The 27891-nt window shown below is 54.9% G+C and overlaps 2 protein-coding genes across 2 annotated transcripts; one reads left to right on the plus strand and one right to left on the minus strand.

Moving 5' to 3' along the window:
- Nucleotides 1-854: 854 nt before the first annotated feature.
- On the plus strand, nucleotides 855-16927 carry LOC129340012 (chloride channel protein ClC-Kb-like). Its single transcript, XM_054994555.1, has 22 exons — nucleotides 855-1038; nucleotides 1234-1419; nucleotides 2527-2655; nucleotides 3102-3241; nucleotides 5700-5777; nucleotides 5897-5975; nucleotides 6084-6209; nucleotides 6594-6678; nucleotides 9619-9720; nucleotides 9961-10045; nucleotides 10465-10644; nucleotides 11127-11196; nucleotides 11490-11600; nucleotides 11703-11916; nucleotides 12219-12352; nucleotides 12478-12608; nucleotides 13950-13986; nucleotides 14692-14765; nucleotides 14861-14932; nucleotides 15267-15371; nucleotides 15685-15771; nucleotides 15937-16927. The coding sequence occupies exons 1-22, from the start codon at nucleotides 855-857 to the stop codon at nucleotides 16066-16068; spliced, it is 2541 nt and encodes an 846-aa protein (XP_054850530.1). The 3' UTR covers nucleotides 16069-16927.
- Nucleotides 16928-16998: 71 nt separating this feature from the next.
- Nucleotides 16999-27489, minus strand: ACTL6B (actin like 6B). The gene is made up of 14 exons (XM_054995171.1): nucleotides 27465-27489; nucleotides 26422-26498; nucleotides 26085-26250; nucleotides 25283-25383; nucleotides 24949-25046; nucleotides 24651-24745; nucleotides 23250-23356; nucleotides 22262-22351; nucleotides 21240-21301; nucleotides 20270-20384; nucleotides 20000-20080; nucleotides 19305-19400; nucleotides 17697-17783; nucleotides 16999-17450 (listed from the first exon to the last, which is right to left on the minus strand). Exons 1-14 carry the CDS (start codon nucleotides 27487-27489, stop codon nucleotides 17370-17372), a joined length of 1281 nt encoding a protein of 426 aa, XP_054851146.1. The 3' UTR covers nucleotides 16999-17369.
- Nucleotides 27490-27891: the final 402 nt, after the last annotated feature.

Here is a 27891-nt window from a genome sequence, read left to right on the forward strand (position 1 = left end):
GGGAGCCCGGGAGAGCAAGCTTGCGCGCCCCGCCCGCCGGCAGCCCGGCCGCCTCTACCCCGCGTCGGGATGGAAAGTTCCCGGCGGCGCGGCATTCCTTCCACTGGGCGGGGGGGGGGGGCTCACAATTTCCATGGAAACTCGGGGGGGAGGGGTGCAGTGCTGACTTTTCCGCCGGGCAGGTAATCCCTGGGCGCTCGGCAGGTCGGCCAAAGGTTGCTGGGAAGCGGGAGCCGGAGATGCGCTCGGCCCGCCCGGCTCTTACTTGCCAGGCGACCTGATTTTACCTCCATCCCATGAAAAGCTTCGGCTGCTCGTTGCCACCCGGTGGAAGGGGCAGGATATTGTCTCCAGGCTTGCTGGCAACCGGGCTTCCTCTTGGCACGGGCTGGGCCAAGGGCTGTGGAGTGAGCAGCAGCGCCCTTTGCTGGGCTTGATCTCGTGCCAGGGGGTGACTGGCCCGCACCACAGGGGCTCACTTTGCTCCAGGGCTGTCTGGACGTCCTCTGCTGCCCCTGGCTGCACTGCCAGGGCACAACCAAGAAGAAGGCGGGTCCCGGAGCTGGCAGTGTGTGGGGCAGACAGAGGCCCTGGTGGGCCAGGAGGAGGGGCGTGCCCTTGGCTCTGGTCCTTGCCCTTGGCCTAGCCTTTGCCTTAGGAGAAGGAGGGCTGTTGTTTCTCCCCTTCAGCCTCTCTGCCCTGCCCTGCCCTGCCCCACTCCGGGCCCTTCCCACCCCACCTGCCCTCGCCTGGCTGAGACCAGCCTATCTGGCCCCAGCAGCTCCCGGCTGGCCTCCCCCCACCTGCCTGGGAAGATATAAGCAGGCCAGCCAGAGCAAAATGCTCTCGGAATCATGGTGTTGGGCGGCTGCCACAGGGGGGGTGCCAAGGAGTGGAAGAGGGGCCTGGAGCCCCACAGCCAGCCCCCCAAGAGCCCGGCAGAGAAGAGGCTCTTGGAGGAGGCCTTTGGCAAGATCTTCACGGAGCCAGAGCCCCGCGGGTTGCGCTGTGCAAGGGGGCTGCTGAGGGGCTTGAAGCGTAAGAGACCCAGAGGGCAGCGGGGGGGGCAGGGGGCTCCTTTGCTGAGCTATGAAAGCAGAGACAGGAAACCTGCCGGGTTGGCGAGCCCCGGTTTTAGGATGAGCAGGGAAGGGGGGGCTTCACAGGCCTGGGTGGGAGGGCAGCTGTGGACCGAGGACGGTGTCAGGGATGGAAGAGGAGCCCTGGCGTGAGGGGTGTGTGTGAGTGAGGGGGTCTTAGCGGGCACTACAGGGGCTCTGTTCTTTGCAGCCCTGGGCCTTTCTGTCCGCTCCCAGATCCTCAAGTTTGGCGAAGACTGGGTCTTCCTCTTCCTCCTTGGCATCTCCATGGCAACCCTCAGCTTCGGCCTGGATGTCGTCGTCTCCAAGTGCCAGCAAGGTGGGTGTCTCTCTCCAGCAGCACAGTGTCTGAAGGAGGTTTCTGTGGAACTCAGAAGCGGGCAAGATCTCTCTGGCGGGGTTCTGCTTTTGCTCGGAGGGCGAAGACTCGTGCATTTCGAGTTGCCTTTGCTTCCTTTGCACATGTGCAGGGAGAGCATGCCTTTGGATCCCTGGATGGAGCTTCAGGCCACTGACAGCAGCTGTGTGCTGCTCTCTGGGTCTCCCCCAGAGCCTCAGCTGCTCTTCACCCACAAACACACATCTGCCTCTCCCTTCAGTGGGGGGTCCCTGAGGGTAGGGTCACCTCTGTGTGTGCTGGCAGGTGGGCCTGTCCCCTTTGTGGAGGCTTTATGGAGTCTTCTCATTTACCAGGTGAGGTCCTTTCCCTCCGTGCCATGAGAAGCTGCAGCAGCCCATCTGCGCAGATTGCACCTCGGTTAGTGGGGCAAGACTTTTTTTTCCCCTTCAGGCTGTTGGCAACTGATCCGGGCCATTTCTGATCAAATCGCATGCCCGTTCTTGTGTCGTAGGCTCTCTGGCTTCCCCCTGGGCTGTGGCTTTAGGCCAAACCTAGAGGGCAGAGCGGTTCACAGGCCCTGACTCACAGCAATACAATAAACAAGCAGGGGCAGAAATATTTTAAATGAACTGCAGAAGATGTTTGTTTGGCAGTAGCCACCAGCCTGATAGATGTGGGAACCCTCAAAAGATTCTCTTTGCTGGATCTTAGAAAGCATCTAAAGGAGAAGCTGTGCTCTCCTGTATCGCAGGCCTAGATAAGTCTGGCTATGTAGCAGTGGTTCCTTTGCGCATAGCGCAGCAGCATGAGATAGCATCTGCAGATAGGTCCAGAGAAGTTAGCCGTGTTAGTCTGTAGTAGCAAAATTGTAGAGTCCAGTAGCACCTTTAAGACTAACCCACTTTATTGTAGCATCAGCTTTCGAGAACCACAGCTCTCTTCGTCAGAGAGCTTATGCTACAATAAAGTGGGTTAGTCTTAAAGGTGCTACTGGACTCTTTAGCATCTGTAAAGAGGCAAATGAATAAAGCCGCGTGATGCTTGCCTCCTCTTTTCCTGCCTCTCCCCCTCCCTGTGCCTGTGCAGCCAACCTGTGGGTTTACGATGAGCTGGTGGGCTCTCACTACCTGCAGTATTTCTCCTGGACGTCGTACCACGTGAGTTTGATGGTCGTTTCAGCCGCTGCTGCCAAATACATCTCTCCCCAAGCCGCAGGTGAGCCCCTCTGCTTTTCTCATGGAGGCCCAGGGCAGGTTACTCAGCGCCAGTCCGTGCGAACGACAGCTGGGACATTCAGCAAACAATACAATTTTGTGCTGGAGCTTGGGGGGTGGGGGCTATGGGGTGGCCGCCTCCGGGGAAGGGGCAGATTTTGGGCTCCGTTAGAAGGGGGGCAGAGAGGAAGTTGTGCTTTCATTTCAATGAGCCTCTCATGGCACTCGGCGGCAGACGGAGCCTCATGTCCAGTAGCCCTAAGAAAGGGGGCTTCCTGCCCTGGTTAGCAGAATCCCTCTGGCCAGCGCTGCCTTCTGAGGCTGGTTGATGCTGTGTGAGAACCCGGGTGCCCTCTGGAGGTTGAGCGGGAGTTCCCGTGCCAAGGAAAGGCCGCCCCTGTGCAGGTAGGACGGCGGAAGTGGCTGCCTCCCTCCTTCTCCCCACAGGCTCTGGCATCCCTGAGCTGAAGGTGGCCCTCCGAGGGGTCATGCTCCATGAATTCTTCACCGTACGGACCTTTGTGGCCAAGCTGGTGGGTGTGATTTGTACCTTGGCAGGTGGAAGCACCATCTTCCTCGGGAAAGTGGTGAGTTGCACACAGGCGTGCCAAGGCGCGGGGGGAGAGATTGGGGCACGGGGGTGGGGGACGTGGTCATGCATGCCCTGGCGCTGCAGTGGCCGCACTGGATGCTGAGTGTACATACAGTTATAAGAGGCTTTTAGAAGCTGGCTTCAGGTGGGCAGCTGTGTTGGTGTGCGGTGGAAGAGCCCACAGGGGCCCCAGGGTAGAAGCCAAGGGGAGCGCCTGCCGTGGGCATCGTGTGGGTCTTGAAGGTGCTACCAGGCTGGAATCTTGTTCTTCCAGCAACTGCTGTCATGCAGACTAGAAACTCGAGGCTTACATTTTTTCTTTTATGAAGAGCCTGCCGTGTGTAAATTGCCGCTCGTGGGGGGGTGGAGGGCCCCTTGTGTCCTGCGCGTCCTGCTTGTCTTTTTATTTGCCTGGTCGTGCGGAGTAGCCCTGTGTGACGGAGGCTGGGGAGGAACCCTGTGCAGCACTTGTGACTCCCTCTCTCTGTCCAGGATGCAGTTTTCAGCGTGTCTGCCTGTCTTCCCCAGAAGTCCTTTGGGGAGAGGAGGGGGATTCGTAGCAGGATTTTCCGCACTGCTCCAAACCAACTCGGTTGGTTGGGGCTATGATAAACCCAGTTTTGGTATAAAACCAGTGTAAGTCTCTGGCGCAGATATGCCAGGAGAGAGCAATAGTGGATGGCACAAAAGGGACACCCTCCCCTTTCGTAGCAGGACAGACGCTTCTGGGGTGGAGGAGGTATATCTTTGGGCAGCTGACGCCCATACGCCAAAACTGCCACAGTGGCTTCGTGTAAGCCAAGGGTGTGGCTCGGGCTGTTGTGAGCAGGGCTGCCAAAGGGGCAGGAACCTGGGTGCAAAATAAGTGTGGAGGGGCTCGGTCACCTGACAAGGCGCCACAAGGGGAATTGCAGCACCGTGACTGTTCTTGCCTGGTGTCATTGTGCAGAAAGACTTTTTGCCCCCCTCCAGGCTCAAGTGGTGGAGGTGGGGAGGAGGGGGTCAGGTAAAACAAGCAAGAGCTTTTGGGACCCCTCGAAGGAATTAAGCGTTTGGTGTATCTGGGAGGCAGAAGCTGCTTCTCTGATGCATGAAGTGTTGTTGGAAAGGTGTGTGTGTGTGTGTGTGTGTGTACACAAACAGAGACCGGGCAAGGAAAATGGGTCACAAGGTGAGGCCAGAAGGCCCTAAGGATCCCAGAGGGAGGTGTGTGGCATTACTTTATTGTTTATTTATTATTATTCCTTTTTATTTATGGTCCACCTTTCTCACTGAGATCCAAGAAGGATTACATATTGCAAGTGAAAATATAGTATAATCAATAACTAGGACGTTCATAGCAAAAATGCAGTATGATCAGCAGTTAGGACGTTCAACAAAAAAACAGAATACCATAGGGTATGGTAGACCATAAATTTGAAAAGCAGCATAAAGCCGAAACACATAGACAAAAGCTTTCTGAATTAAAGCATAAGTGGTTAACATGATATCTTTAGCAACGCCGAACTACCCAGTAGGAGCGTATCTACATCAGCGTTCCTCTGAGCTCCTGAATAATTCAGTTTTGGATCGTTTGTGGAAAACACAGGGAGTGGAAGCTTAACTGGCCTCCTCAGACAGGCTGTTCCGCAAGGTGGGGGCCGCCACGGAGACAGCACAGGTATGGGAGCCTGTTAATTCAACTCACCTGCAGGGTGATATCTGCAAAAGGCCTTGTTCCGATGGGCGAAGCTGCCGTGGCAGAACATAGGGAGAGAGGTGGTCGCGTAGATATGAGGGGCCAAAGCCATGAAGGGCTTTGAATGTGGTAGTCACATCCTGTCCTTGAATGTAGTCTTGTAAGTGACGGGTAACCGATGGAATGACTGCAGAATGGGAGCGATAGGCATGCTCCGTCTAGCTCCTGAGAGTAAACGAGCTGCAGCGTCCTGCACCAGCTGGAGTCTCTGAGGGGAGACCTATGCAGAGTGCATTACAGTAGTCTAGTCTTGATGTTACCTGGGTGTGAATCCAGGTGGCCAGATCCGCCGTCCCGAGGTAGGGGGCCGCTTTCCAGGCTCGGCTAAGTTGGGAGAAGGCCTTTTTTGGCCACTGCGTTTACTTGCTTCTCTAGCAGTAGTGCTGGATCCAATATAATCCCACGGCTTTTCACTGAGTCGGCCAGGAAATGAAAAGTGGATCCAGTCAAGAGATCCTGTCTGAGTGAATGTGGCCCTTTCCCGGCTGGGGCTGAATTGCTTCTGTGAGTTGGGTGGTGTAAACCCCTAAAGAGGGGCAGCCCCAGCCAAGGACCCTCACGTCTGTACAGGCTGTCCTTGTGTATTGTGTACCTGTGGTTGCGTGTTTAGGCACTGCGTAATAAGCGCCTTTGACTGGGCATCGGTCTCATGGGAAATTGCGTGCTTCACTGTGCTTTGTGATATCTGTAACCTTTACCTGTCTCCCCCCCACAGGGACCCTTTGTCCACATGGCCACGATCCTGGCCACGCAACTAGGCAAAGTCATGGTCTGGTTTGCAGGTTCCAGAGAGGTGAGTGTGGTGACCCACAATAACCCTACAGCCCACAGCCTTCCACACTCCTTTGCTGAGCGCACGGCTGTGCGTCTTGCGCCTTTGGGCGTGCCTCACCACTCGGCGTTCCTTTTCAGAACCCAGCCCGCAAATACGAGCTGCTGATCGCAGGAGCTGCTGTGGGCGTGGCTTGCTGTTTCGTGGCTCCTGTTGGAGGTAACCAGGCTCTGGGTTCAAAGGCTGGGTGGGACGGGGTGTGCCAGAAGATTGGCTGCCCCCCTCCCCGATATTCTGCCTTGAACAGCCGCGTTTCCCGTCCCTCAGGGGTGCTCTTTGGGGTGGAGGCCACAGGCACCCACTTTGCCGTGCGTGACTACTGGCGTGGATTCTTTGCTGCGACTTGTGCGGCCCTCACTTTCCGCCTGCTGGCTGTGCTCTACAACACCGAGGGTGAGTAAAGTGTGTGTGTGTGTGAGTGACCTTTTCTTCCTGGCCCAGATCCCGGGCCGTGAATAGTGGTGGGACAGTCGGCCAGCACAGCCATTCCTCCTCTTCATCTGCTCCTCCTCCCTTTTCAGACAGAGGAATGGAGGAAGGAAACCTTCCCGTTGCCCGCACTCCAGGAGGCAGCGCATGCGTGGGGGTCTCTCTTTCATATAGCCCCCTTCACCCCCCCTCCCGGGTCTCTGCTTCTTCTGGAAGGCATCTCTGAGTCTGCTGTGGAGCACCCCCCCCCCCCGCCCCATTTCTTTGCCTTCCAGTAGCTGTGCTGCTGACGGATGTCCTGGTGAGCCCCACGGCTCCCCTGCTGACTTTTCCCCTCCGCCCCTCCAGAAACCGTGGCTGTTCTCTTCCGGACCAGCTGGCGGGTGGAGTTCCCCTATGACCTTCCAGAGCTGCTGTCCTACGCAATTCTGGGGTGAGTCTTGTGGCACTGCCTGGGGCGGCAGGAGGAGCTAGCAAGGAAGGCGGGCGAGGGGGAACATTGTGGGGGGCTTCCACACAGCCCCTCCGCCTGTCTCTGCAGCCTCTTTCTGTCTGGCACAAAGAGCTGCTGTAGCATAGTGGTTGGGTTGCAAATCAGCCCTCTGCTGGTTCGACTCCCACTCCTGCCATGAGCTGAGCAGGTGGCCCTGGGTGAGCCTCTCCTCTCAGCCCAGCTCCCCAGCTGCATTGTGGGGATAAGGACAACACTGACCTTGGCCCTGCTCTGAGTAGGCATCTCTCTAGAAGAGCAACAGTGGTGGTGGTGGTGGTGGTTCTGTCCAGCCTCTGCAGCTCACCCGCATCTTGGAGTGCCCTTCCTGAGTTCTAGTACTACGGGAGAGGAAGGAGGAGTTCTCTGTCTCCACTCTCTGCATGTTTCAGTCCTCTTGGCGCAGGTGGCTCTTTACCTGTAATCCACCAAGCCCCAGTAAGCACACAAATGCCCCCAGGCCACAGTAGAAGCTCAGGGCATCAAAGCAGCGTTTCGGATGAGGCAGCTTCATAGGGATCAGTTTCTGTTGTATGCAGATGATGCCTGGATCCTGGGCACGCCTCTGCCGCTCGGTGTGGGGGGTGAGGCCTGCTTGCCGGTGCCACTTTTTGAAGGGCCTCTGGGAACAGTTGGGGATTGTATGCTCTGGGCAGAAAGAGCAGCATAAAGTTGCTCTCGCCGACATCCTGTTGGGGTCCGTTGCACGTGCTCCAGAGGGGCTGCCCACAAACCCAGATGTCCCCAGAGGCTCCCATTTGTTCCCCAAAGTTCTGGATGCCCTCCCAGATACGCTTGATGTCACAGATTCCAGACGGGTAGCCATGTTAGTCTGGGGTGGCAAAATAAAACAGGAGTCCAGGGGCACCGTAAAAATGAACAAACTCGCTTCCAGCAGCAGCTTTGACCAGGCCAAGCTCACTTCTTCAGATGCACAGGGGTGCAAAGCCGTGGTGCCTGGCAGAAAGGTGGAGCCAAAGGGGACCCTTCTCCCTTTTTCCCTAGCAGGAAAGCTGGTTAGTTCCAATCCATGACCCAGTCCAGTGGGTCACCAGTTCACTCAGCTTGAGTGCCAGACAAGCCAAGGGGGCCGGACTTCAGCTGCACCTGTGTGATGTCTGACGGCATCTGTTGATCTTACGTCCTCCTTCCTGCACCAGATTGTACTGGTTACCCGTCTGCCTCCAGCTGGCCTCCAGTTGCCTCACACCCACCCAGGGCGGATTAGTCAGCCTTTTGAGTGGATCTTGTTTTGAACTTGCCTCTCTTTGTAACATGGGCCCCGTGGCTTTATACTCCTTACCAGGACTGGGCTGGAATCCTTCTAGTGCCGCTGGTCTCCCACTGGATTTTGTCTGCCCTCGGCTGGGGAAAACCTCAGATTTGGAGAGGGAGGAGTTTCATCCCCTGCACTCCCTTGGCTTGGACCTCTAGTGCTACAGTGTCCTCTTGAGATGGGAAATAGTAAAGAGTCCAGTAGCACCTTTAAGACTAACCAACTTTATTGTAGCATAAGCTTTCAAGAACCACAGCTCTCTTTGTCAGATGCAACTTTATTGCAGCATAAGCTTGTGAGAACCACAGCTCTCTTCGTCAGATGCAACTTTATTGCAGCATAAGCTTTCAAGAATCACAGCTCTCTTTGTCAGATGCAACTTTATTGCAGCATAAGCTTTTGAGAATCACAGCTCTTTGTCAGATGCAACTTTATTGCAGCATAAGCTTGTGAGAACCACAGCTCTCTTCGTCAGATGCAACTTTATTGCAGCATAAGCTTTCAAGAATCACAGCTCTCTGTCAGATGCAACTTTATTGCAGCATAAGCTTTCAAGAATCACAGCTCTCTGTCAGATGCAACTTTATTGCAGCATAAGTTTTCAAGAATCACAGCTCTCTTCATCAGATGCAACTTTATTGCAGCATAAGCTTGTGAGAACCACAGCTCTCTTCGTCAGATGCAACTTTATTGCAGCATAAGCTTTCAAGAATCACAGCTCTCTGTCAGATGCAACTTTATTGCAGCATAAGCTTTCAAGAATCACAGCTCTCTGTCAGATGCAACTTTATTGCAGCATAAGTTTTCAAGAATCACAGCTCTCTGTCAGATGCAACTTTATTGCAGCATAAGCTTTTGAGAACTTTATTGCATCTTTATAAGCTTTTGAGAACTTTATTGCATCTGACGAAGAGAGCTGTGGCTTTCAAAAGCTTATGCTGCAATAAAGTTGATTAGTCTTAAAGGCACCACTGGACTCTTTACTATTCTGCAACAACAACCCTCCTTTGAAAGATTTTCCTTTTGGAATGACTGAAATGCTTTTTAAAAGTTTTACTCAAAACGTATAGTATAAAAAAATTATATAAGACAACCTCTGAGTAATAATTCCTATTTATACTCTAATTCAGTATTTTCAAGGATATGTTTATTATTTAAACGTGAATAATTTTGGCAATACATATTTAAAGAGTTCAGTGTTTTCAATGTTATAAAACTTAACTTGATATCCTAACAAGCTATTTATTATACACTTGCTTTTGTTGACCTTTTCCCCCCCACCTCCCAGATGGCAACAGCTAAAGCCTGCGTGCCAGGACAGCGTGGGGGGGGGGGGCTGCGGTTAGCAGCTGTCTCTCAGACATGGGGGGTACATTTGCAATTTACGTGAGTGAAAAATGAAGCCATCTTTATTTCTAAATTTCCATATTTAGAAATAATTGAGCTATAGAATAGAAAAATAAGCTATAGAATAGAACTGAGCTATAAAATAGAAAAATGAGCTTCAGTGTGATAGGAAAGTACATACTGCATATATTTCAAATGTTCTGGGTTTTATTTCCCCATGACTTTAAAATTTCTGGAATTTTTACATCCCCTCCCTGAAGAATACTTTGCGGAGTCCTCTGTTGCGTCTTTCTCTTCTGCCACCGAAACATCCTGATGGTTATCCAAAACTGGCCCAAAATCAACCGTTTCATGGTGAACAAGTAAGGCCTGCTCTCCCCCTTTTCCCTTTGCGCTGCGGTCCGTGTGTGGGGCTGTCCCTGAACGCAAGGCACAGACTACTAAAGGGGGCTTGGCCTCCCCTTCCCATGAGGCTCCCAGTTATCTGCTCTCATGCAGTGAGGGTGAGACAGCTGGGGACGGGGGGGGGGTGGCTGGGGGGGGAGTAGAAAGGCTGCAGTGCTTGTAAGACAAACCCCCTCCCATGTCTGTTCTCTTCACAGCAAAATCGTGTATTCAGGAGCCGTAACGCTGCTTCTGGCGAGCCTCACGTTCCCCCACGCACTGGGGCAGTATATTGGTGCAAGGGTAAGCGAGACCCCGCTGGGGGCTGGAAGGCCAGCGCCCCACTCCGCATGCACACTCAGTGCTCCAAAGGAGGTGTCCCTTCCCGTGCCCCATGGTTATGAAAGAGGGCAGGGATGTGAGCTCCATCCTCCCGCAAGACAGCTCTTCTCAAACTTTGGGTGGCTGCGGGCATTCTTGTCTTCTGTGCCAGGCCTGAGGCCCTAGGATTCCTATATGGGAAGAGGTGTGAAAGACAAGTGCACCTGAGCATGTGCAAAGGGCACACAGGAGCAGCCCCACCCAGCATACACACTCTGGGGCATTTGTGGGGGGGGGGGATGTTTCCAGGGCAGGAGGGCAGACCTCCGGAGGCTCTTCAGCCTCGGGCACAATCCAGCTTGGCCAAAGGCCTGGCTCGGCGTGCCTCCTCTCGTTTCCAGCTTTCCATGAAGCAGCTTCTGGAGACCTTTTTCAATAACATGACTTGGGGGCTGGAAGAGGCGTTCCTGGGCAATGCCACCCGGCAGCACCCCAACGCGAGCGACGGCGATGGCTGGCTTCAGTGGACCCACCCGGACGTCTCCATGCTGGAGATGCTCTCCATCTTCCTCGTGGCTAAGGTGAGTCCCTGGATGCCCCGGGGGTGGTGGGTGGTGGTGGGGGGCTTCCTCTGACACAGTCGTCGTTGTCCTTGGCTGTTTTCACGCTTGCTGCCCTTTCTCAGAAACTTCTCCACCACGTGTTTGCTCTTCCTCTGCGGTCACGGATTTGCTGTTGCGCCCAGGGTCCCTCTGCTGTGTGGCCGCTTCTTGCAAAAGGGGGCTCGTGCCAGGCTGCCTTGAAGAGGCCTGGGAGACTCCCAGGCTTCTCTCAGGCCCGAGACATGTGGCTGCTGCTGCTGCTGCTCCCCCTTTGTCCCCCCCTCGCACCCTGGGACAGCCGAGTACACCAGCTGGCTCCAGAAGTTCCCGTCATCAGCAGCCACAACCCACCTTCCTTGTCCTCTGCTCTCCCCTCTCCACCCCCCCCCCCCCCCGGATTCTCTCTGAAACTCAGACCCCCCCCTTCCCTGCAGCTCACCCATCTTCCTCTTTTCGAATAGTTCCTCATGCTGCTTGTGGCCACCACCATGATTGTGCCTGCTGGATATTTCCTCCCTGTCTTTGTTTATGGTGAGAATCTGCCCTGCTTTGCTAGAGAACCCACCGGGTCCCTTGAAGACGCCTTGCTGCTTTGCTGGGAAACACGCACGTCCTGACCCCAGCCTGGCAGCACTAAGCAGCCATGTGCCTGTCCGGCTTGTGCCTAGAGGCTCTGGGCATGCCCCCCCCCCGGCTGACTGAACCACTAGCTCCCCCCCCCCCCCGCTTACTGGAGGACCCCTGGCTCCTGCTCCTCAGCGCCTGTCGGCCCCCCTCCGTCTCACTGAGGCTCTCATTCTGGCCTTCATCTGCTTTGCCAACAGGAGCAGGTCTGGGCCGGCTGTACGGTGAGGTGATGGCCAAAATCTTCCCTGACGGCATCATCTCTGACGGGATCCACATCCAGATCACGCCTGCTGGCTACGCCCTGGCAGGTAAGCCCCCCCACCCCCCACCCCCGGATGCCCAGGAGCAGTTCCACCCCGTGCCAGCAAGGGGCACCAAGCGACAGCTCTGTCCCCTCCCCCCCCCTGCAGGTGCGGCAGCCTACTCCGGGGCTGTCACCCAGACCATTTCCACGGCCCTGCTGACCTTTGAGCTGACTGGACAGATGTCCCACATCCTGCCAGTGCTGGTGGCCGTGCTCATCGCCAACGCCATCAGCCAGCGTGCCCAGCCGTCCTTTTTTGATGGGATCATCCTCGTGAAGAAGCTCCCCTTTCTGCCCAAGCTGTCCTTGGGCAAGAGCGGGTGCGTGCTTTCGGGAGTCCTGCAAGAGGGGAGGGCTCTCGTGCAGACAAGCAAAGGATGCTGGGAGGCAGGACTCCTGGGTCCTCCAGCAAAGAGGGGTTTCAGGAAGGCGACTGTGAGACAGGACAGTACCGGGTGCTCTGGCTTCCTGGGAAGGGGGTCTGTTAGGGGGAAGCCGGAGAGACTGAGCCTTATTTGCTGGCAGAGGAGGAGGGGGGTCCGGTGGGTTAGAGTTGGGTGCAGCTGAGCAGCGAGGCTCCTGGGTTCCCCCATCTATTCTGTGCCTCTCTTTTCACTCCCAGAGGCCATGATATTTATGCCGAGGATTTCATGGTGACCAATCTCAAATATTTGACCCGAGAAAGCAAATTCAAGGATCTCCGGACTTTGCTCAAAGTCTCCAGCCTGAAAGAGTTCCCCCTGGTGGACTCTGAAGGTAAGTATCAGCCCCGCATCAGGTCCCCCAGAGGAGAGTTTGGGAGACCCTCGAGCAGAGGACATCCCAGCCCCACCGCGACACCTGCTCAGAATCTCGCTCTTACCTCCACCCCGTTTCTGCAGAATCACGTGTTTTGTTGGGGTCCGTTAAGCGGAAATGTCTCTCTGACCTTCTGTTGGACCAACTGAGTGCCGAGAAGAGATTTCAGTACATGCTCAGCCAATCGGATGGAGCTGCCAGAACTCAGGAGCTTGTGAGTAAACAGCAGCCTTGCCGTAGGAATAGACTAAGCCCCAAACCTGATGGGAAAGGGACTTTATTTTGGGATGGGTGTGGGCCGGGTGCTTGAATGTTACTGGTTCAGCTGCACTTGTAGCATGAGTGCTGTAGACCTGTGAGGGGCAGATCATATCTGGGCATGTCTGGTGGCCCACAGGAGTTTTTCGTTGGCCCCCAAGCTGCTTAATGGTGTGTTGGAACCCCGCCTTCCGGGACTGCAGAGTCTCCTCATAGGCAGTGCTGGCTTTAGAAACAGGAAGAACTAACTGGCCCCCTAACTGGAGCCCTCAAGAATAAGCAGAGATTGAGGTGAGGGGGGGGGGGGAGATTGCCTGCTCCTGCTTTAGACACTTGCATTGATGTTTTGGGAGGACGGGTCGTCCTATCAAATGCCAGGTCCATATAAACCAGACTACCCTCAGGTCTTCCTCAGGGACCCCTCCTGCAGCCAGCCCTTTAAGATGTCTTGTTCTCCTGTTCCAGCCCCTTTCATTTGAAATCTTCAATATAATTCTCAACATGGCCCCATCTGTGGAGACTTAAATCTGGCGATTTGAGCCATGAACAGACAAGACAGGTCTTTCTACAAATCTGAGAAAAGCCCCCAATTTGCAGAAAAATCTGGAAAAAAAATTGGGAGGCTAAACTTGTACTTTCAAGGAATGAACACCCTTTGAGATCTCAGTGGCTACTGTGGGAATTGCTAGGCAACCGCAGCAATATCACCAGCTTTCAAACCTTTGTTTCTGTAAGCAAAAAGTGTGGGACAGGGCCCTCGCCAGGGCTGTTTTGGCCTTCCATTCTGCCCCTGCTCCTCTGCTTCCTGCTCATCAGGGCCAGGAGCAACCTGTGGGCAACTTGCTACCATGCAATTTGCGTGACTCACCCAGATATGGCAGTGGCTACCAGACAACTTGATGCCAGACAACTTGCCTGGGCCCGGTGGCCACCTCCACAAAACTTGAGAGACTTGACTGGGCCTGGTAGAGGCCGTGACATAACCCACTTGAGTGGCTTTTTACCGCACAACTTTTGCAACTTGGAGAAGGGTGGGGTCTAAATGAAGTAAATAAATATTAAAGCTGCAGACTTGGTGAGGGCAAATGAAAGACAGGTTGGTTGGTGAGTGGGAAGGAGAGAAGGAAAGGGGGAGAAGTTATGGGGGAGCCTGGAGGAAAGGGGAAGCAGTGCGCAGAGCTGGATACAAGGGGAAATGGAGTGACCCCGCAGGCCCTTGTTCTTAAATGTTTTAAGAACTGCCTGGTTGCATTTTCTGATGCTGCATGAAGGGTTTTCCCAATATTCTCATTTGCAGGAACTGGGTGGACATGAAGAGAAAAGTGAGAAATTTGGTGAGAGCAGCGACGTTGTACCTGGTGGGGGGCGGGGGGGTGGGGGGGTTGTTGTTCCAGGACAGACAGAAATTGGGCGTCATCAGTGCAGAGGCAAAGCTGCTGCTGTTCCGATGAGAGTGCAACATTTGGGTTGCCTGCCTGGGCGGGGGGCAGGGTCCCTCTGCCAACAGGGACAGCTTTTAGATCTCAACACCACCATAGGTGACTCGTGGCAAACCGTGCCACGTGTGATCTGGCCCTCAGTAACAGATTTAACGTGTCTCTGGAGCTACGTCAGCAGAGAGGCCGCGGACACATCCTGGATCAACCGCTTGACCACGTCTAGCTGCAGCGTGCAGGACCCCCCCCCAGCCCCCCAGCCCCAGGGTGGTGCCTCTCCTCTGATCCCAGGCTGACATCTGTGGTGGATTTTTGAATCTGCAAAATGTATTTCACAAGCATTTTAATTAATCACGTCAATGTCCTGCCCAGTTTGCTTCCCAGTTGCTGGGATCCCCCTTCTGAGCTGCTTCATTCACAGGCTGGGCCAACTGTCCTTATTCCAGACGCTGCCATTGTCACAAAAGTCCCTTCCACTTTGATATTTTGGCCATAATACCCAAACAAAAGCAGGCAGGAAGGAAGGGGAGAGGGAAGGCCACCATGCTGCCCAAATCCACTGATCCCCCCCCCCCAAAAAAACTGGGCTTGCTTCTAATGCAGAAACGTCCAAAGAAACCAGGGGGTCTTCTTTTGATGCCGCCGAGACCTCACTGACCAAAGACGTGGAGGAAGAGGTAGGGAGCAGTGGCCCCGGGTGGGTGGCCCCCAAAGACCTCTTCTGGATCCTTGCTGTTGATTCTTGACTTCACCAGCATGCTTTTGATTCCAGCCATTGAGAAGTGCGGCAGGGAGTGGAGATCATCCGTCCGAAAGAGAGAAGCGCATGCGCTACTACAACATGGTATGTGAGGAGGCGGGACTCCTCCCCGGGCTGTGGGGATGGGCAGGGAGTTCTCTGGATCCAGCCAAGGAAAAGGCCTTCGGATGGGTCAAGAGGGGGTTCAGGGCCTGGAGTCTGAATTTCGGGGTTCTTTGGCGAGGCCGTGAAGTCTGGGGGGATAAATTCAGACCCTCAGGTGGGTCTTCCCGGGGGATGGGCAGGGTTGCGTCCCAGCAGCGGACTGAGTCTCGGATGCTCCAGGCGCGTTCAGCCCCCCCCACCCCGCCCCCCAGCGTCCGAGAGGGAAGGATGCCACCTATAGCCAAGGCTCCCCCCTCCCTCTCCCTGCCCACAGGTGGAAGCCTGGGAGTGCCAGCAGCTGCAGGAAACGGTCCGTCTGGATGCCTTGACCCTTGACCCGGCTCCCTACCGCCTGCTGGAGGAGGAAACGCTTTACCAGGTGTGGGGGGGGGGCGCGGGGTGTCAGCCTGGCGCTCTGTATCAGGAGGAGCCCTTCTGGCCCACAGACCCCCTGATCTCCCAGGGTCTCTTTTGTGTGGCCCTCCCCCTGCAGGGGCTTCATCTCCTCAGCTGCTAATTCTGGGGGCCATTAATCTGGGCAGAGAGTGCTCCCCCCCCACTCCCTGCTCCTTTGTCACCACTGATGTGCAAAACTAGCAGGCCCAGACTGGCTGCGCTGGGCACACCACCCGGTCCCCCTGCAGACACCCCCGCGCCAAGGCCCCCTGGTCACGCGCTCGTGTCCCCAACAGTGTTACAACCTCTTCAACCTCCTGGGCCTCCACATAGCGTACGTGACCAACATGGGCCGCCTGGTTGGGGTCGTTGGCCTTAAAGAGGTGAGTGGGCAGCCGTGCGGGCTGTGGTGGGATAGGGCCTGGGACATGGGTGGGGTGGGGGCTCCCCCGAGGAGGGTGAGGCAGGAACGGTTTCGAGGGTTTGGGCAACCAGCAGACTGAGCACGTGCAGATCTCCACCCCAAACTCCTCTCTTTCCCCCATCAGCTAAAAAGTGCCGTGGAAGGTTGTGTCAAGGGCACCTTTACCAGCCGTGCCCGATGGCATTCATCTAGGCCTGCGGATGACCAGGAACTGAAATCGCTGGAAGAAGCCAAACGCGGGAGCTCCCTGGCCTAGGATGGCAAGGCCACCGGCATGGCCTGGCTCCACGTTCAGGCATCCTCAAGATACTCAGCTCGCCTGGCTTCCCCTACTCCTTCTCTGTGGATCGTGAATGAAGCCAGAAGGACAGAGGGTCTTGCGGGGGGCATATTTTTCTGAACTTGGCGGGGAGGGTGATGAAAAGCCGAGTGTTGGGCTAGGAGCTGAGAGACCTGGCTTCAACCCCCCCCCCGACCCCTTCTCCCTTCAAGGAAAGTTGCCTGGGCAGCCTCTGGCCAACGACCCCCCCCCCCCAGCTCTGAGCCTAATGCCTCTCACAGGGTTGCTGTGGGGATAAAACGGAGGAGGGCAGAACAAAAAGCTGCTTTGAGTCCCCAGAGGGGAGAAAGGTGGGGGTAGAAATGTCTAAATCAATAAACGTGTGCGGCAGAACTCGGAAGCCCTTCCAGTCTTGGGGGTGGGCTGAGCAACCTGCAGGCTAGGAGCTGTGAGGGGGGGGGAGGCTCTGAAGGGGGGCAGTTTGGACATGGGGAGGCTGAGCACGCTGGCTTAGAGATCGGATCGGTTCTTGCTGATCTGCTGAACTGGACTGGTCACGGGGGCTGTCAGGATGTCACCAATGGAGTGCCTTCCGGGTCTTGGTTTTCTCCCCAAGCAGCGGTGGGAATCCCAGCTGCAATGCAACATCTGGAGTCCCGGTGATGGCAAGCCGCAGCAGGTAAGGGGCAAGCGGAGAGCCAGGATGCTGCCCCCCCCCGGCCCCAGCCTTCTTTAATAGTTGCTTTGAACACTGCTGGGGCAGGCACAGGGGGAAAAGACCAGTATGGATATTTTAAAAAACACATTTATTATTTGCCAAGACCATAACTGTAAACAATAAATTAAAACGATGCAAGAAACAAACCACTGCACAGCTGGCATATAAAATGTCCGGGGGGCCATAACAAGATGAGTGAAGAAGAGCAGCCATTCCTCCAGGCCCCGGGGAAAGGGACCCCCCCCACACACACACACCCCTTTCCTGGCTGCTGAGTTCAGAACTCTGCCCCCTCCCATCTCTTTCATAAGGCTGTGAATCCCAGTGGGAAGGGAAATGGGGTGGTGGGGAGGGTCAACACCCCCGAGTTCTTTGGGAGTGGACCAGGTCCAAACCCTGGGTGGTTGGGGGCGGGGGGCAGTTCCAGGTCCACATTCTGAGGGGAGAGGTGGCCTCCTCTTCAAGCTCCACGGGAGGGCTGTCGAAAGGTGGGGGGGAGGGGGAGGCCGCAGCCTCCACAAGGGTCCTGGGATGGGAAAGGGGTGGCTGCTGTGTCTGTTCAGGGGCATTTCCGCTCCACGCACTGCTTCCCCCCTTCCTCATATTCCTGTTTGGAAATCCACATTTGCTGGAAAGTGCCCTGGAAAGAGGAAAAGGAGAGGAGAGAAACCTGGGCACCCTGGCCCCTTACTGCCCCCCCCCAGGTACCACTGCCTGCCCCATCAGAGAGGGCACTCCCTTTCCCGCAAGCCCCCTTCCCCCCTCCCCCTGTGCTGGCCCCCTCCCCTCCCGCCTAGGGTCTCCTTTGAACCCTCCTTGGAGAAGCCGCTCTCGCTCTGCCCGGAGCGCCCTAGGCCCCAGCGCTGCCCAGCCCAGCCCGACTCACTAGAGAAGCCAGGATGGATCCCCCAATCCAAGGGCTGAACCTCCTTTCCACGGTGCTGTTGCTGGCGATCAGTTTCAGGCGCATGCTCTGGGGGGAAGGGGAAAGAAACGGGGGGGGGGGTTAACATCCCATAATGCTCTTTGGAGGCCCTCGGAGGATTCGCAAGATGCGCATGGCCCATTGCTTCCAGGGGAGCATGGTTTGATGCCGCTCAGTCATTCCTTGAAGCCACCCATTTGGAGTCCTTCACTGGAAAGAGCTGGACTAAAATAGATAAACGCCCTAGAAGTTTGCACGGCACGTCGCGTGAAATTCCCTCTTAACCGCCCGGCACTCTCGGCCTCCCTGAGCCACGTCTTCCTGGAGCTGCCCAGTCTCCAGCCAAGGCCCTGCTGCTTCCTGCATCCTGCCCATTTCTCCCCTTTCTGCCTCTCGGTCTCCGTTTGGTTAATTACTTCCTGCTCGCTGGCCGCGGCCTGCAGCTGCCCTAAACGGACCTGTAACCCGTTCCTCTTGTGCAGGATGTGTGCATGCATTTGTTAACTTTCTCTTTCCAGCCAAAAAGGCGTATCATTAATTTTCTGTTTTATTATTATAATTGCACAATTACGGAATTATGATCATGAAATTGGCTGCAAAGAGAGAAAGCAGGAACAAGAACATAAGAATTAAGCTGAGAAACATATGAATTAGGCTGATCCTGCACTGGGCAGGGGGTTGGACTAGATGGTCTGTATGGCCCCTTCCAACTCTATGATTCTATGATGAAACAGAAGCCACCAAAAGAGAAGGAGCAAAATCTACAGGGACAGGAGCCGCGAGAGGCCCCGATAATGCTCTGCCAGGCCATATGGGACAGGCTGGCGTGGCAACTGCATTTTAGGGTTTTTTTAAAAAAAATCATAATTCATGTCTGAAAAAAATGGAGAAACGACAGGACATTCTAGCTGGCAACTGGTAACCAGTCACGTCGTGTGGCCTGTCTGCAATAACAACAACATTCGATTTATACACCGCCCTTCAGGATGACTTAACACCCACTCAGAACGGTTTACAAAGTATGCTATTATCCCTGCAACAACAATCACCCTGTGAAGTGGGTGTGGCTGAGAGAGCTCCTAGAAGCTGTGATTGACCCAAGGTCACCCAGCTGGCTTTGAGCGGAGGAGTGGGGAATCAAACCCGGCTCTCCAGATTAGAGTCCTGCCTGAGTGGAGTGGATGAAGGATTTTAGTTCCAGGCAAACAACCAGTGTACAATCAACAACATTACCCTGAGAACCCTTCCACAATTTTGAGAAAGATGGAAACTTTATTTTAAGCCCTAGGATAAAACTGTCCACTTTGGTTCTGGGAGATGAGCAGAACTGTAGATTTAGCTACAGTTCCCCTACTGTGAGCCAGTTTGGTGTAGTGATTAAGAGTGGCAGGTCTCTAATTTAAAGTGCTACATCTTCTGTAGATCTTGTACAAACTAGCCTGAGAAAGAATTCTGTGTGATCTGAAAGCCTGCACCCTTCATTTGAAACAAGCTGGCCAAGCAAAGGTGTGAGTCCCTAGTCTTCTGCTGCATGTTGCACATCCCATCCAAGCTTGCTCATGTGCTCACCGGTGGTGTTTTCTGGGACAGTTCTCGGTTGAGGCGATCTGTGAAACCTTGCAGCAAGGTGGTCCCCCCAGTGACGATGACGCTGCCGTAAAGACCCTGCAGAGGAGAGATGAGATCAGATGAGCCAGGGATTACTCCCCACCCCACCCCTTCACTGTGGCATCGCTCCTCCCTGCTTTTCAACAAAAGAAGCCCTTTGATGACGGAAGTCCTTTTCTGTGGTCCACCTTCTGCCGCTGGGATATGTCGCTGCATGCATCAGGGATGCTGGAATTAGCGAGAACTTAATTTTTGAAAAAATCTGGGTATAAAAGTGCAGAGATTTTCAAGAAGTGCAGAACTGTTCAACTGTATAACACAGCACAATGATTTATCAGCTGATGTGACGGCAACTCCCCCCCCCCATGCCACCTGTTGAACTTCTGCCCATCCTGCAGTTATCAAAGGGAGCATCAAGGTCAGTATTGTCTGGAAGCTGCTCTCCAGGGTCTCGGGCGGAGCTCTTTCCCCGTCACCTCCTGCCTGGTCCTTTCAACTGCAGAGGCCAGGGATTGAACCCGGGGCCTTCGCATGCCAAGCAGAGGCTCCACTGAGCCATGCTTCCACCCCACTTCCACGCTAGGGGCCCAGGCAGGTGTCCCAAAAGAGGGCAGAGCTTGGGAAGAAAACGTCGCCCTGTAATGAAGGTGACTCACAGGACGGATGTCAATGTCGCACATCCCGATGCTCGTAGTGACCACATGGCCAACCCCTAACATTGTGTTCCCGGACAGGCCCTAGAGAGGTAACACAAGCAAGCCCCGATTTACACATTACCAAACAACCCATTTAGAACACAGGTCAAGTACATACAGTGAATTGTGCATGCCCCACCGCCTCCCTCCCTCCCCCCTTCCCTCAGTCCTCCCCCAGCTCCCGTTCTGCCCTTTTCTCCCTTCCTCCTCTGGCCCCCAAGCCTCTCTCACCTTCACGTTGGAGGGGTCAAAAAGCCCTTCTGGGATTCTGAGTCGTTCTGCTCCATAGTCTGTATTGTAACCGTTGGGCATTTCATAGTGGACGGTGGGCATCTGGGCAGCTACCCTGCTCCGGAAAAGGGAGGAGAGGAAAGCAGGGTACGGTGCCTGCCCACCCACTCATCGGTGTTGGGGGCATGCCCTCCTGCCCACCCGCCTTCTGCGGAGCTTCTGATGCTAAAGGGTCACATTCCAAATACCTTTTATTCATCATTTTGCCCACCGCACATTCTATGGATCACAGCCATGGCGGGCCCACGCCACACTAACACAACCGGGCCAACTCTGGAGGTAGACACTTCAACCAGAACTACCACTCTGCCAGCCTCCGGCCTCAGTTTCCAAGACCGCCCCCCCCCGCCAAGTACAAAAGGGCAGTAAGGTGCTGGAACACACAAGGTTCCGCTCAAGTGCTCCTTGTTCCTCCCTGCAGGCGCTTTTCTGCCAGGGTTCCACAGTCCGTAGAATTGTGGCCCAGGGTCAGATATGCCACTGGCCCACTTTGTGGCCATTCATGGCACCAGCCCACGCCCTAAAGACGCGGCCCCATCTGCTGGGAAGGACTTCGGTGCCAGTCTCGGCGGGCTTGCGTGGGAGTGGTGGACTGGGCCCCTGACGGATCGTGTCCCTCCCCCTCCAGCTCTGCCACCCAACATGTGCCCCACCATGACCCACAAGCCTGCCCTGCAAGCCCCACTATATATGGGCCGTGCTTAGAGAGAACCAATGAGGATGTAGAAGCTGCGAAGGGACCGAGGCATTTCATAGCAACTAGCCCCAGCCTGGCCTTCCAGGACAGAAAAAGCCAACCAAACATGCAAGCCAAATGGGAAGCAGAGCGGAACCACAGATTTTGCAGTCTGACCGGGGCGGGGGGGGGATCCTCCACTCCCATCCCCCATGCAGCCCCCACCCCACTCACTGTTCATCGTACGGAGAATCTGACACTTGCAGTACCGAGGCCTGGAAATCTTGTATGACCTCCTGGAGGGGAGAGGAGGAGGCCCATCAGAACAGGTGCCACCCCCCCCCACACCCCCCCCCCGCACAGCCCACTCCACCCAATTCGTGCCACCCTCCACCCAGGAGTTCTTTCTGCTTCTCGACCCTCTCTTTAAAGGCGGCCTGTGGCAAGACGGTCAGGCTGGCATATGGCCCCCCCCCCTTTCCAAGGCTAGACCGAGGAGCAGCAGTCCTGGAGCCCCCTCCACTCAGGCACCAGCCCAAGGCCAGCCCCTGCCTGCAGCCATAAACGCCACACCGATCAGGCTCCAGCTGGCTCAGTTTTTTTTTTTAATTTTAGCTTAGAGGAAACATTTTTCCATTTTATTTGCTTTTACACAATGGGAATCGATGGAGAGAGATGCATACTGACACACAGGTTTGTCATCCTTAGGTCACCCGATCAGCTAAATTTGGTGTGCAAGCAAGCCACGTAACAACATTGTGAAATGGGGGGAAATGCGACATAAGAGAGATTCAAAAGTTGCATAAATGGAGGGGCGATGCCTCCTTGCCTGGAGTATCATGTGGTTTTGAGCCCCCCTTGACCCACCCACCCCCTCTGCTTCCCTAGAGCCGTGGGTGCCGGGATCCTTCCTCTCTCTGGCTCAGTGGTCCTCCCCCTCACCAAGGCACCTGACACCCGGAATTAGGGTTGCCAACCTCCAGGAAGGGCCTGGCGATCTCCCAGAATTCCTACTGATCTCCAGACTACAGAGATCCGTTCCTCTGGAGAAAGTGGCTGCTTTGGAGGGTGGCTTCCACGGCAGCCCTTCCCTGCTAAGTTCCTTCCCAAGCTCTGCCCCTGAATCTCCAGGAATTTCTCAACCTGGAGTTGGCGACCATATCTAGCATCCTGGCCCCAGCCTCCCCTCCCTCTGCGCCTCCTGGCTTGACTCCCCCCGGGCCCCTTGCCAAACCCAGCGCTCCTGCTGCTCTCACGTTGCACATGTAGTTGTGCCAGGGCTTGCTGACTTGCGGCAGCTTCTCCTTCTTCTTCCAGTTCGGGGGGGCCCCTTCACGCACAGCCTCCTGTGGGGGCAAAGGGAAAGGAAGGGTTGGCTGGATCCCGGACTTTGGAATCAGAGGAGTCAGCCGTGTGAGTCTGTAGTAGCAAAATAGAAAAAGAGTCCAGTAGCACCTTTAAGACTAACCAACTTGACTGTAGCATAAGCTTTCGAGAACCACAACTCTCTTCGTCAGATGCATGGGCTTTGGCGAGCTCCCCCTACAGGCACAGCCCTTCTTCCTAGCTCCATGCCCACCACTCTCACCCCTTCGATGTCGTATCTGCTCTGACCCAAGCCCAGTTTTAGAAAGGCTAATAAGAATGGAAGGGAGGAAATCCCCTTTTGGCAGAGAGCTAATAAAAGTTCAGGTTTTTGAGTTACACAGGGCTCTTCATCAATCAGAGAAGCCCAAAAGGTGGCAAACAGAGCAAGCCTGTGCAGGTCTACTTAGAATCCTACTCAGGTCTATCCAGTGGGCTTCCAGGAAACTATTTGTCAGATTGCACCGTAATTCTCTGGGGAAGAGCGAGCCAGGGAGCGTTTGCTCATGCAGATGTCTTGAAGCTCTTCATCTTCGCACTCGGAGGAGGGGGAGGTGTGTCCCAGCCCTTTGCCCTCCTGCAGCCGTTTTCCTTAACTTGTGCATTGGCCCACTGGCATTAATAGCAGCACTGCGACAGACAGACAGCCCCCAGCCCCCCCCCACCTCATCTCGGTCCCCAGCCCCTCTGGCCTGCCTTGCCCTGCACTCCCTCCTCCGACTGCTGGTGGCTCTCCAGGTCTTGGACCAAGAAGCCTTTCCAAGCCCCTAAGACTGCCAAGATGCTGGGGGGGGGGAGGCCTGGGGCCTCCTGCATGCCAAGGGCCAGGGCCACTCCCGAGTTCCAGGCAGCAGCAGAATGGGGAGGGGTCAGTACCACCTTAGCGGCAATCATGTAGGGTGGGATTATCTCAATGTTCATCTCCTGGAAAAGTTCTCGACACTGCATGGAAATGAAGTCTCCGGCCAGTGGGGATTTCACAATTCCTGAAAGTCACACAGAAGGAAAGAGCTGAGAGTCCTCCCTCCTCACCTCATTTCCTCACCTGCAGAGGCACCCCCCAGTCCAGAGTCCCAGCCCCCAGAATCCTTTGCTCTGCAACGCTGGATATGCTAAACATGCTGAATGAGTCCAATTGAATTGGGTGTGTGTGTGTGTGTGTGTCAAAACGCAAGTCCCAGAGAGACAGCTTGGTGTAGTGGTCAAGAGCGGCGGGACTCTAATCTGGAGATCCGGGTTTGATTCCCCACTCCTCCTCCGCTCGAAGCCAGCTGGGTGACCTTGGGCTAGTCACGGCTCTCTGGAGCTCTCTCAGCCCCACCCACCTCACAGGGTGTTTTGTTGTGGGGATAATAATAACATACTTTGTAAACTAGTGGGCATGAAGTTGTCCTGAAGGGTAGTATATAAATCAAATATTATTATTATTATTATAACACTGATGGGGCAGTAGATTCAGGACAGATAAAAGGCAACACTTCTTTGCATGAGTGATTAAACGTGGAATTCCCTGCCAGAAGATGTAGTGATGGCAAGGGGCTGCATGGAGGACAGGAGCCTGAACGGCTACTGGCCGTGGCGTCTAAAGGGACCCCCCACATGCAGAGGCAGTCCACCTCTGAATCCCAGCGCCAGGAGGCAACAGCAGGGGAAGGCCTCGATGCCCTCTACGCCCTCTTGCTGGCCCTCCAGAGTAAGCGGCCGGCCACTGCGTGAGGCAGGAGGCCAGACTGGATGGAGCCCAGATCAGGTCTCAGCCTGCATGGGAACTGGACTCACTGGTCCTCGAGGGGCAGCCCTGCTCGTCTCTTGAAGCGAAAACAAACAGGAGTCTGAGGGCACCTGGAAGACTAGCAACGTTTTATTCCAGCATCAGTTTTCACGGGTGTGATCTCAGCTCCAGGGGCAAAGAGAGGATCCTCTCTAGGCAGACATTTTATGTAAAAGTTTTTTTTTTAAAGGAGGTGTGGTTCTGGGGCAAGGAAAGTCAGGAAATACAAAACGCAATCATGTAGAATTCTAATCTAATCATGAATTCTAATCTAATCATGAACCCTATTACTTTAGGCTAAACTAGTTAACGCCTGCAGTGGGGGGCGGGGGGGAGCATAAAAGGCAATCATGCAAAATATGGATCTAATTTTTAAACAGAAAGCAAATGCCCAGCTCTTGTTTTTTATTTATAGCCTGATTTTCTCCAGGGCTGGGACTGCTTCTCTGGGGCCAACACCCTCCTGAATGGACGCGGACCCTCCCCTCCCCCTGGGGGCCCCGTCCAACCTTGCTGGAGGATGTAACCGTCATGCACGGGGATGGCTGTGGTGTGTGTTGCCCCACTGTCCAAGACAAGGCCCGTGCTGCGTCCATTGGCAAACCTGAAGGTCTAAAGTCAAGGCTTCAGCGAGGAGAGTGTTGCAGGGCCGGGAGGGGGGCTTGTCCCCTCTGAGCTCTTCTGGCAACTCCTCTTTGATTCGTAACATTCATACTCTGCACTAAATGGGATAAAGGGAAATAGTGGCCACTGATCGAGTGGGTCTGTTTTGGTGGGTCTCCCTGCTTCTCCATGGCAGAAGGATACGCAGTCAGCACAGCGGTCTTGCAGAGGAAGAAGGCTGGGATACTGTAATGCTCGAACATCAGCTCCGTCAGCTTCTCACGCTTGGCACGCGTGTTCCACTGGGGGAGGGCAAAGAGGAAGACGGTGTCTTTCTAAACGAGGTGAAGGCCAGGCCAAAGGGAGGGAGCAGCTAAGGCTCATCCCATCATGCACTGGGCGAACCAAAGTTCTAACAGCCTAACCATTCTAATAATACCGTTAAGGAGAGGGTTGTGAAAATCCCCAAACGTGTTGGTAGGCACGGACTCATGGCACACGAGGGGAGCAAGGGGAAGGGGTGGGGAAGGGCACCTACCGGAGCCTCAGACATGAGCACTGGGTGCAGGTTGGGCTCAGATTTGATGTGTTTGTTGTAGGTGTGATCCAGTATGGCTTGGAAGCAATCCCAATCTTCAACTGAGGAGAGGGGCAGAAGAGGAGGAGGAGGCAGTGAGACCACTCGCCAGACCCCCGGCCCCACAATTCCCCCACTGTTTGAGGCCTGCCCCTTGGAAATGACAGGCCTCAGATCAAAGAGTTCTTCATGGTGAAATTAAGGAGAGTGATAACTACAGCTTCTGACCGTTTAAGAAACAACTGCATAATGCACTTCAACACACACTAGAGTTGTCCCAGTTAACGCCAATGCGCTTGGGACACAGCCACCAAGGAGGCAGTTTCAGGAGGTTAGCTGTGTTAGCCTGTGGTACGAGAGCAAGATTCGGGCCCAGAAGCACCTTAAAAACCAACAAGATTTCCAGGGCATGTGCTTTCCAGAGTCAAAGCTCCCTTCGTCAGTCGCCAAGGACTGCCAGGTGAGGGCTATAGGACAGCACAGGAGAGGCTAAACGTTGGGCAGAAGCTACAGCAGAGAAGAGCAAAAAGAGGGGCTGCCTCTCTCACAAAGCTCAACCATCGTGGCCTCCTACCCAAGGACTTCTGGGAACTGTGGGATGTCCAATCCCAGGTTGCCCCCTTCCAGGACACCCAGATCCCATCACACCATCTCTAATCTGGGAGTGGACAAACAGGCAAGGTAGCTGCTATAGGCGTAGGAGCCCTGGCCAGAGAAGCAGATGGCCCACGGAACAGGGACATCTTCCCCGTGTGCTCCATACTCATCCCATTCTTGAGCGGCGAGAGGACCTCCGTGCTTTCCCGCGGCACATGCAGGGAATTGGTGTCAATATAATAGACCTTCCCTGCCTTCTTCTCCTTGTCTCCATCAAGCTCCATGGCCGACTCGTCATGGGACAGAAAACCCACCGAGGTGGGGAAATCTGCCTGCAAAGAGACCAGTGGCTGTGTAGGAGGGCAACTGGGAACAGCCGTCCTCCCCCCGCCCCCGCCCCGCAAGAAATGCTAGCTCTGGCACACCCCGGAGGGGGCACAGGAGGTGAGGCGGCATACGAAAACGGGTGCCTGCGTGCAGAGACAGCTATTGTGGATTCATACCTTAGGGCAGTCCTCTCCAGCGTAGCCAGCCCGCACGGAGAAGGAGCCGATGTCGAACACCAGCGCCCCAACCTCATCTGAGAAAGAACCAAAGAGACGTCAGTATGCAGGTGCCAGCTTTTGGGACCGTGGGTGGGAGACATCTCTTCAAGACAGAGCTGGCCAGCGAAGGGCCTCGGGAGGAGAGACAGCTCCGTATTGCAGCGTGCAGGAGACCGCAGGACTCCCCTTGGCACCCTCAAGTCAAAGGCTCTCCGATCTTCCTCTGCCTGAGCTGCTGCTCTGAGGGACCAATGCTCTGTCTGGGAACGAGGGGGGTCTGGATGTCCCTTTGCTGCTGGGATGTCCTCACTTAGGGTTCCGCTGCCTGGTGCTAAAATGCTGCTGGCTCTGGGGAGCAGGCAGCCGTTTACACATTTATACACAGAACCGCACACTAACCAAGAATATCTTAATCATGCGCACTTTCTCCAGGTTTGGATGTTTGAGCCAATCCACAACCTTACTATACATGATTCTCTATAAAGACATCAAACATCGCCCAAACAACAGAGAATATCCCTGTGGCACCTTAAAGACTAATACATTTATTGTGGGTTGCATGGGCTAGATCAGAAAATTTGGATGAACTTATTGCCACAACAAAATTGATTTTATTTTTTAAGTGACCAGTCAAATGCAACTGGCTGAAGAGAGTTTAGCTTTGAAACGGCAGGAAATTCATTCAAAGCGAACACAAGATTCTGAGCTAAGCTAACCTGGGGCAGGGCCAGTGCAAGACCTTCACAAACCTGAATCTCCCCCTCTACCCTGCCTAGGGTGTACTCTGCCAGGAAGTCCCCTTGCACATAGCATGTTGCACACCCTGTGCTGGGTGCTGGAATGCAGAAGCCGCTGGGATGGGGCCAGCTGTCTTGCCCTGCCTTGGTGGCAGAATTCCCTGAGCACAGAACGGACAGGCAGACACCCAGGGAGGGCTGGCTAGACATCTAGGAGTTCTCCCCAACACAGCAAAGCAGAGCACAGGCCAACACAAACTGTACCTCCACCATAGACCCCTCCACTCATCACGGCTCCACAGCAGCCCCAGCTCTCCTTTACAAGGCTCCTGAGGGTGCCCCCGGTTCTTGCCAAGGGGCTCTCCAGGGGCAGGGCCGGTGGATTCAGCACCAGGACCAGTGGACAGCAACGGGGGTGGTGGTGGATTGCAGAAGGCTAGAGAGAGAAAGGTGGAATGGGGGAAGCCATGCGTCATAGCCAATCAGGGCTCTGCACCCCCATCTCCAGCACAGTCCCTGATTGGTGGCCTTTGGAGACAATGAGAGAACAGCAGCATTCTTAAAGGAGCCAAGACTGTGGGGGCTGCATGGGGTATGGGGGGGGAGATAAAATGTAGGAGGTCGGCTCCCCCTTTAAAGAGCAATTCAGTTATAAAACACCCTTCCCAACATTTGTTATCAAAGGCAGTTG

Source organism: Eublepharis macularius, chromosome 12, assembly GCF_028583425.1.
Source record: "Eublepharis macularius isolate TG4126 chromosome 12, MPM_Emac_v1.0, whole genome shotgun sequence".
Lineage (NCBI taxonomy): Eukaryota > Metazoa > Chordata > Lepidosauria > Squamata > Eublepharidae > Eublepharis > Eublepharis macularius.

Bases quoted from the DNA above. Each gene is read 5' to 3' on its own strand.
- LOC129340012 (XM_054994555.1), top strand. From the start codon at position 855: ATGGTGTTGGGCGGCTGCCACAGGGGGGGTGCCAAGGAGTGGAAGAGG. The intron at 9,721-9,960 runs GTAAGGCCTGCT...TTCTCTTCACAG, and splicing joins AACCGTTTCATGGTGAACAA to CAAAATCGTGTATTCAGGAG. The intron at 11,601-11,702 runs GTAAGCCCCCCC...CCCCCCCTGCAG, and splicing joins TGCTGGCTACGCCCTGGCAG to GTGCGGCAGCCTACTCCGGG.
- ACTL6B (XM_054995171.1), bottom strand. From the start codon at position 27,489: ATGAGTGGAGGGGTCTATGGTGGAG. The intron at 23,357-24,650 runs GTTGGACGGGGC...TGTGACTTTCAG, and splicing joins CGGTTACATCCTCCAGCAAG to GAATTGTGAAATCCCCACTG. The intron at 22,352-23,249 runs GTGGTACTGACC...TTGCCCCCACAG, and splicing joins CCTACATGATTGCCGCTAAG to GAGGCTGTGCGTGAAGGGGC.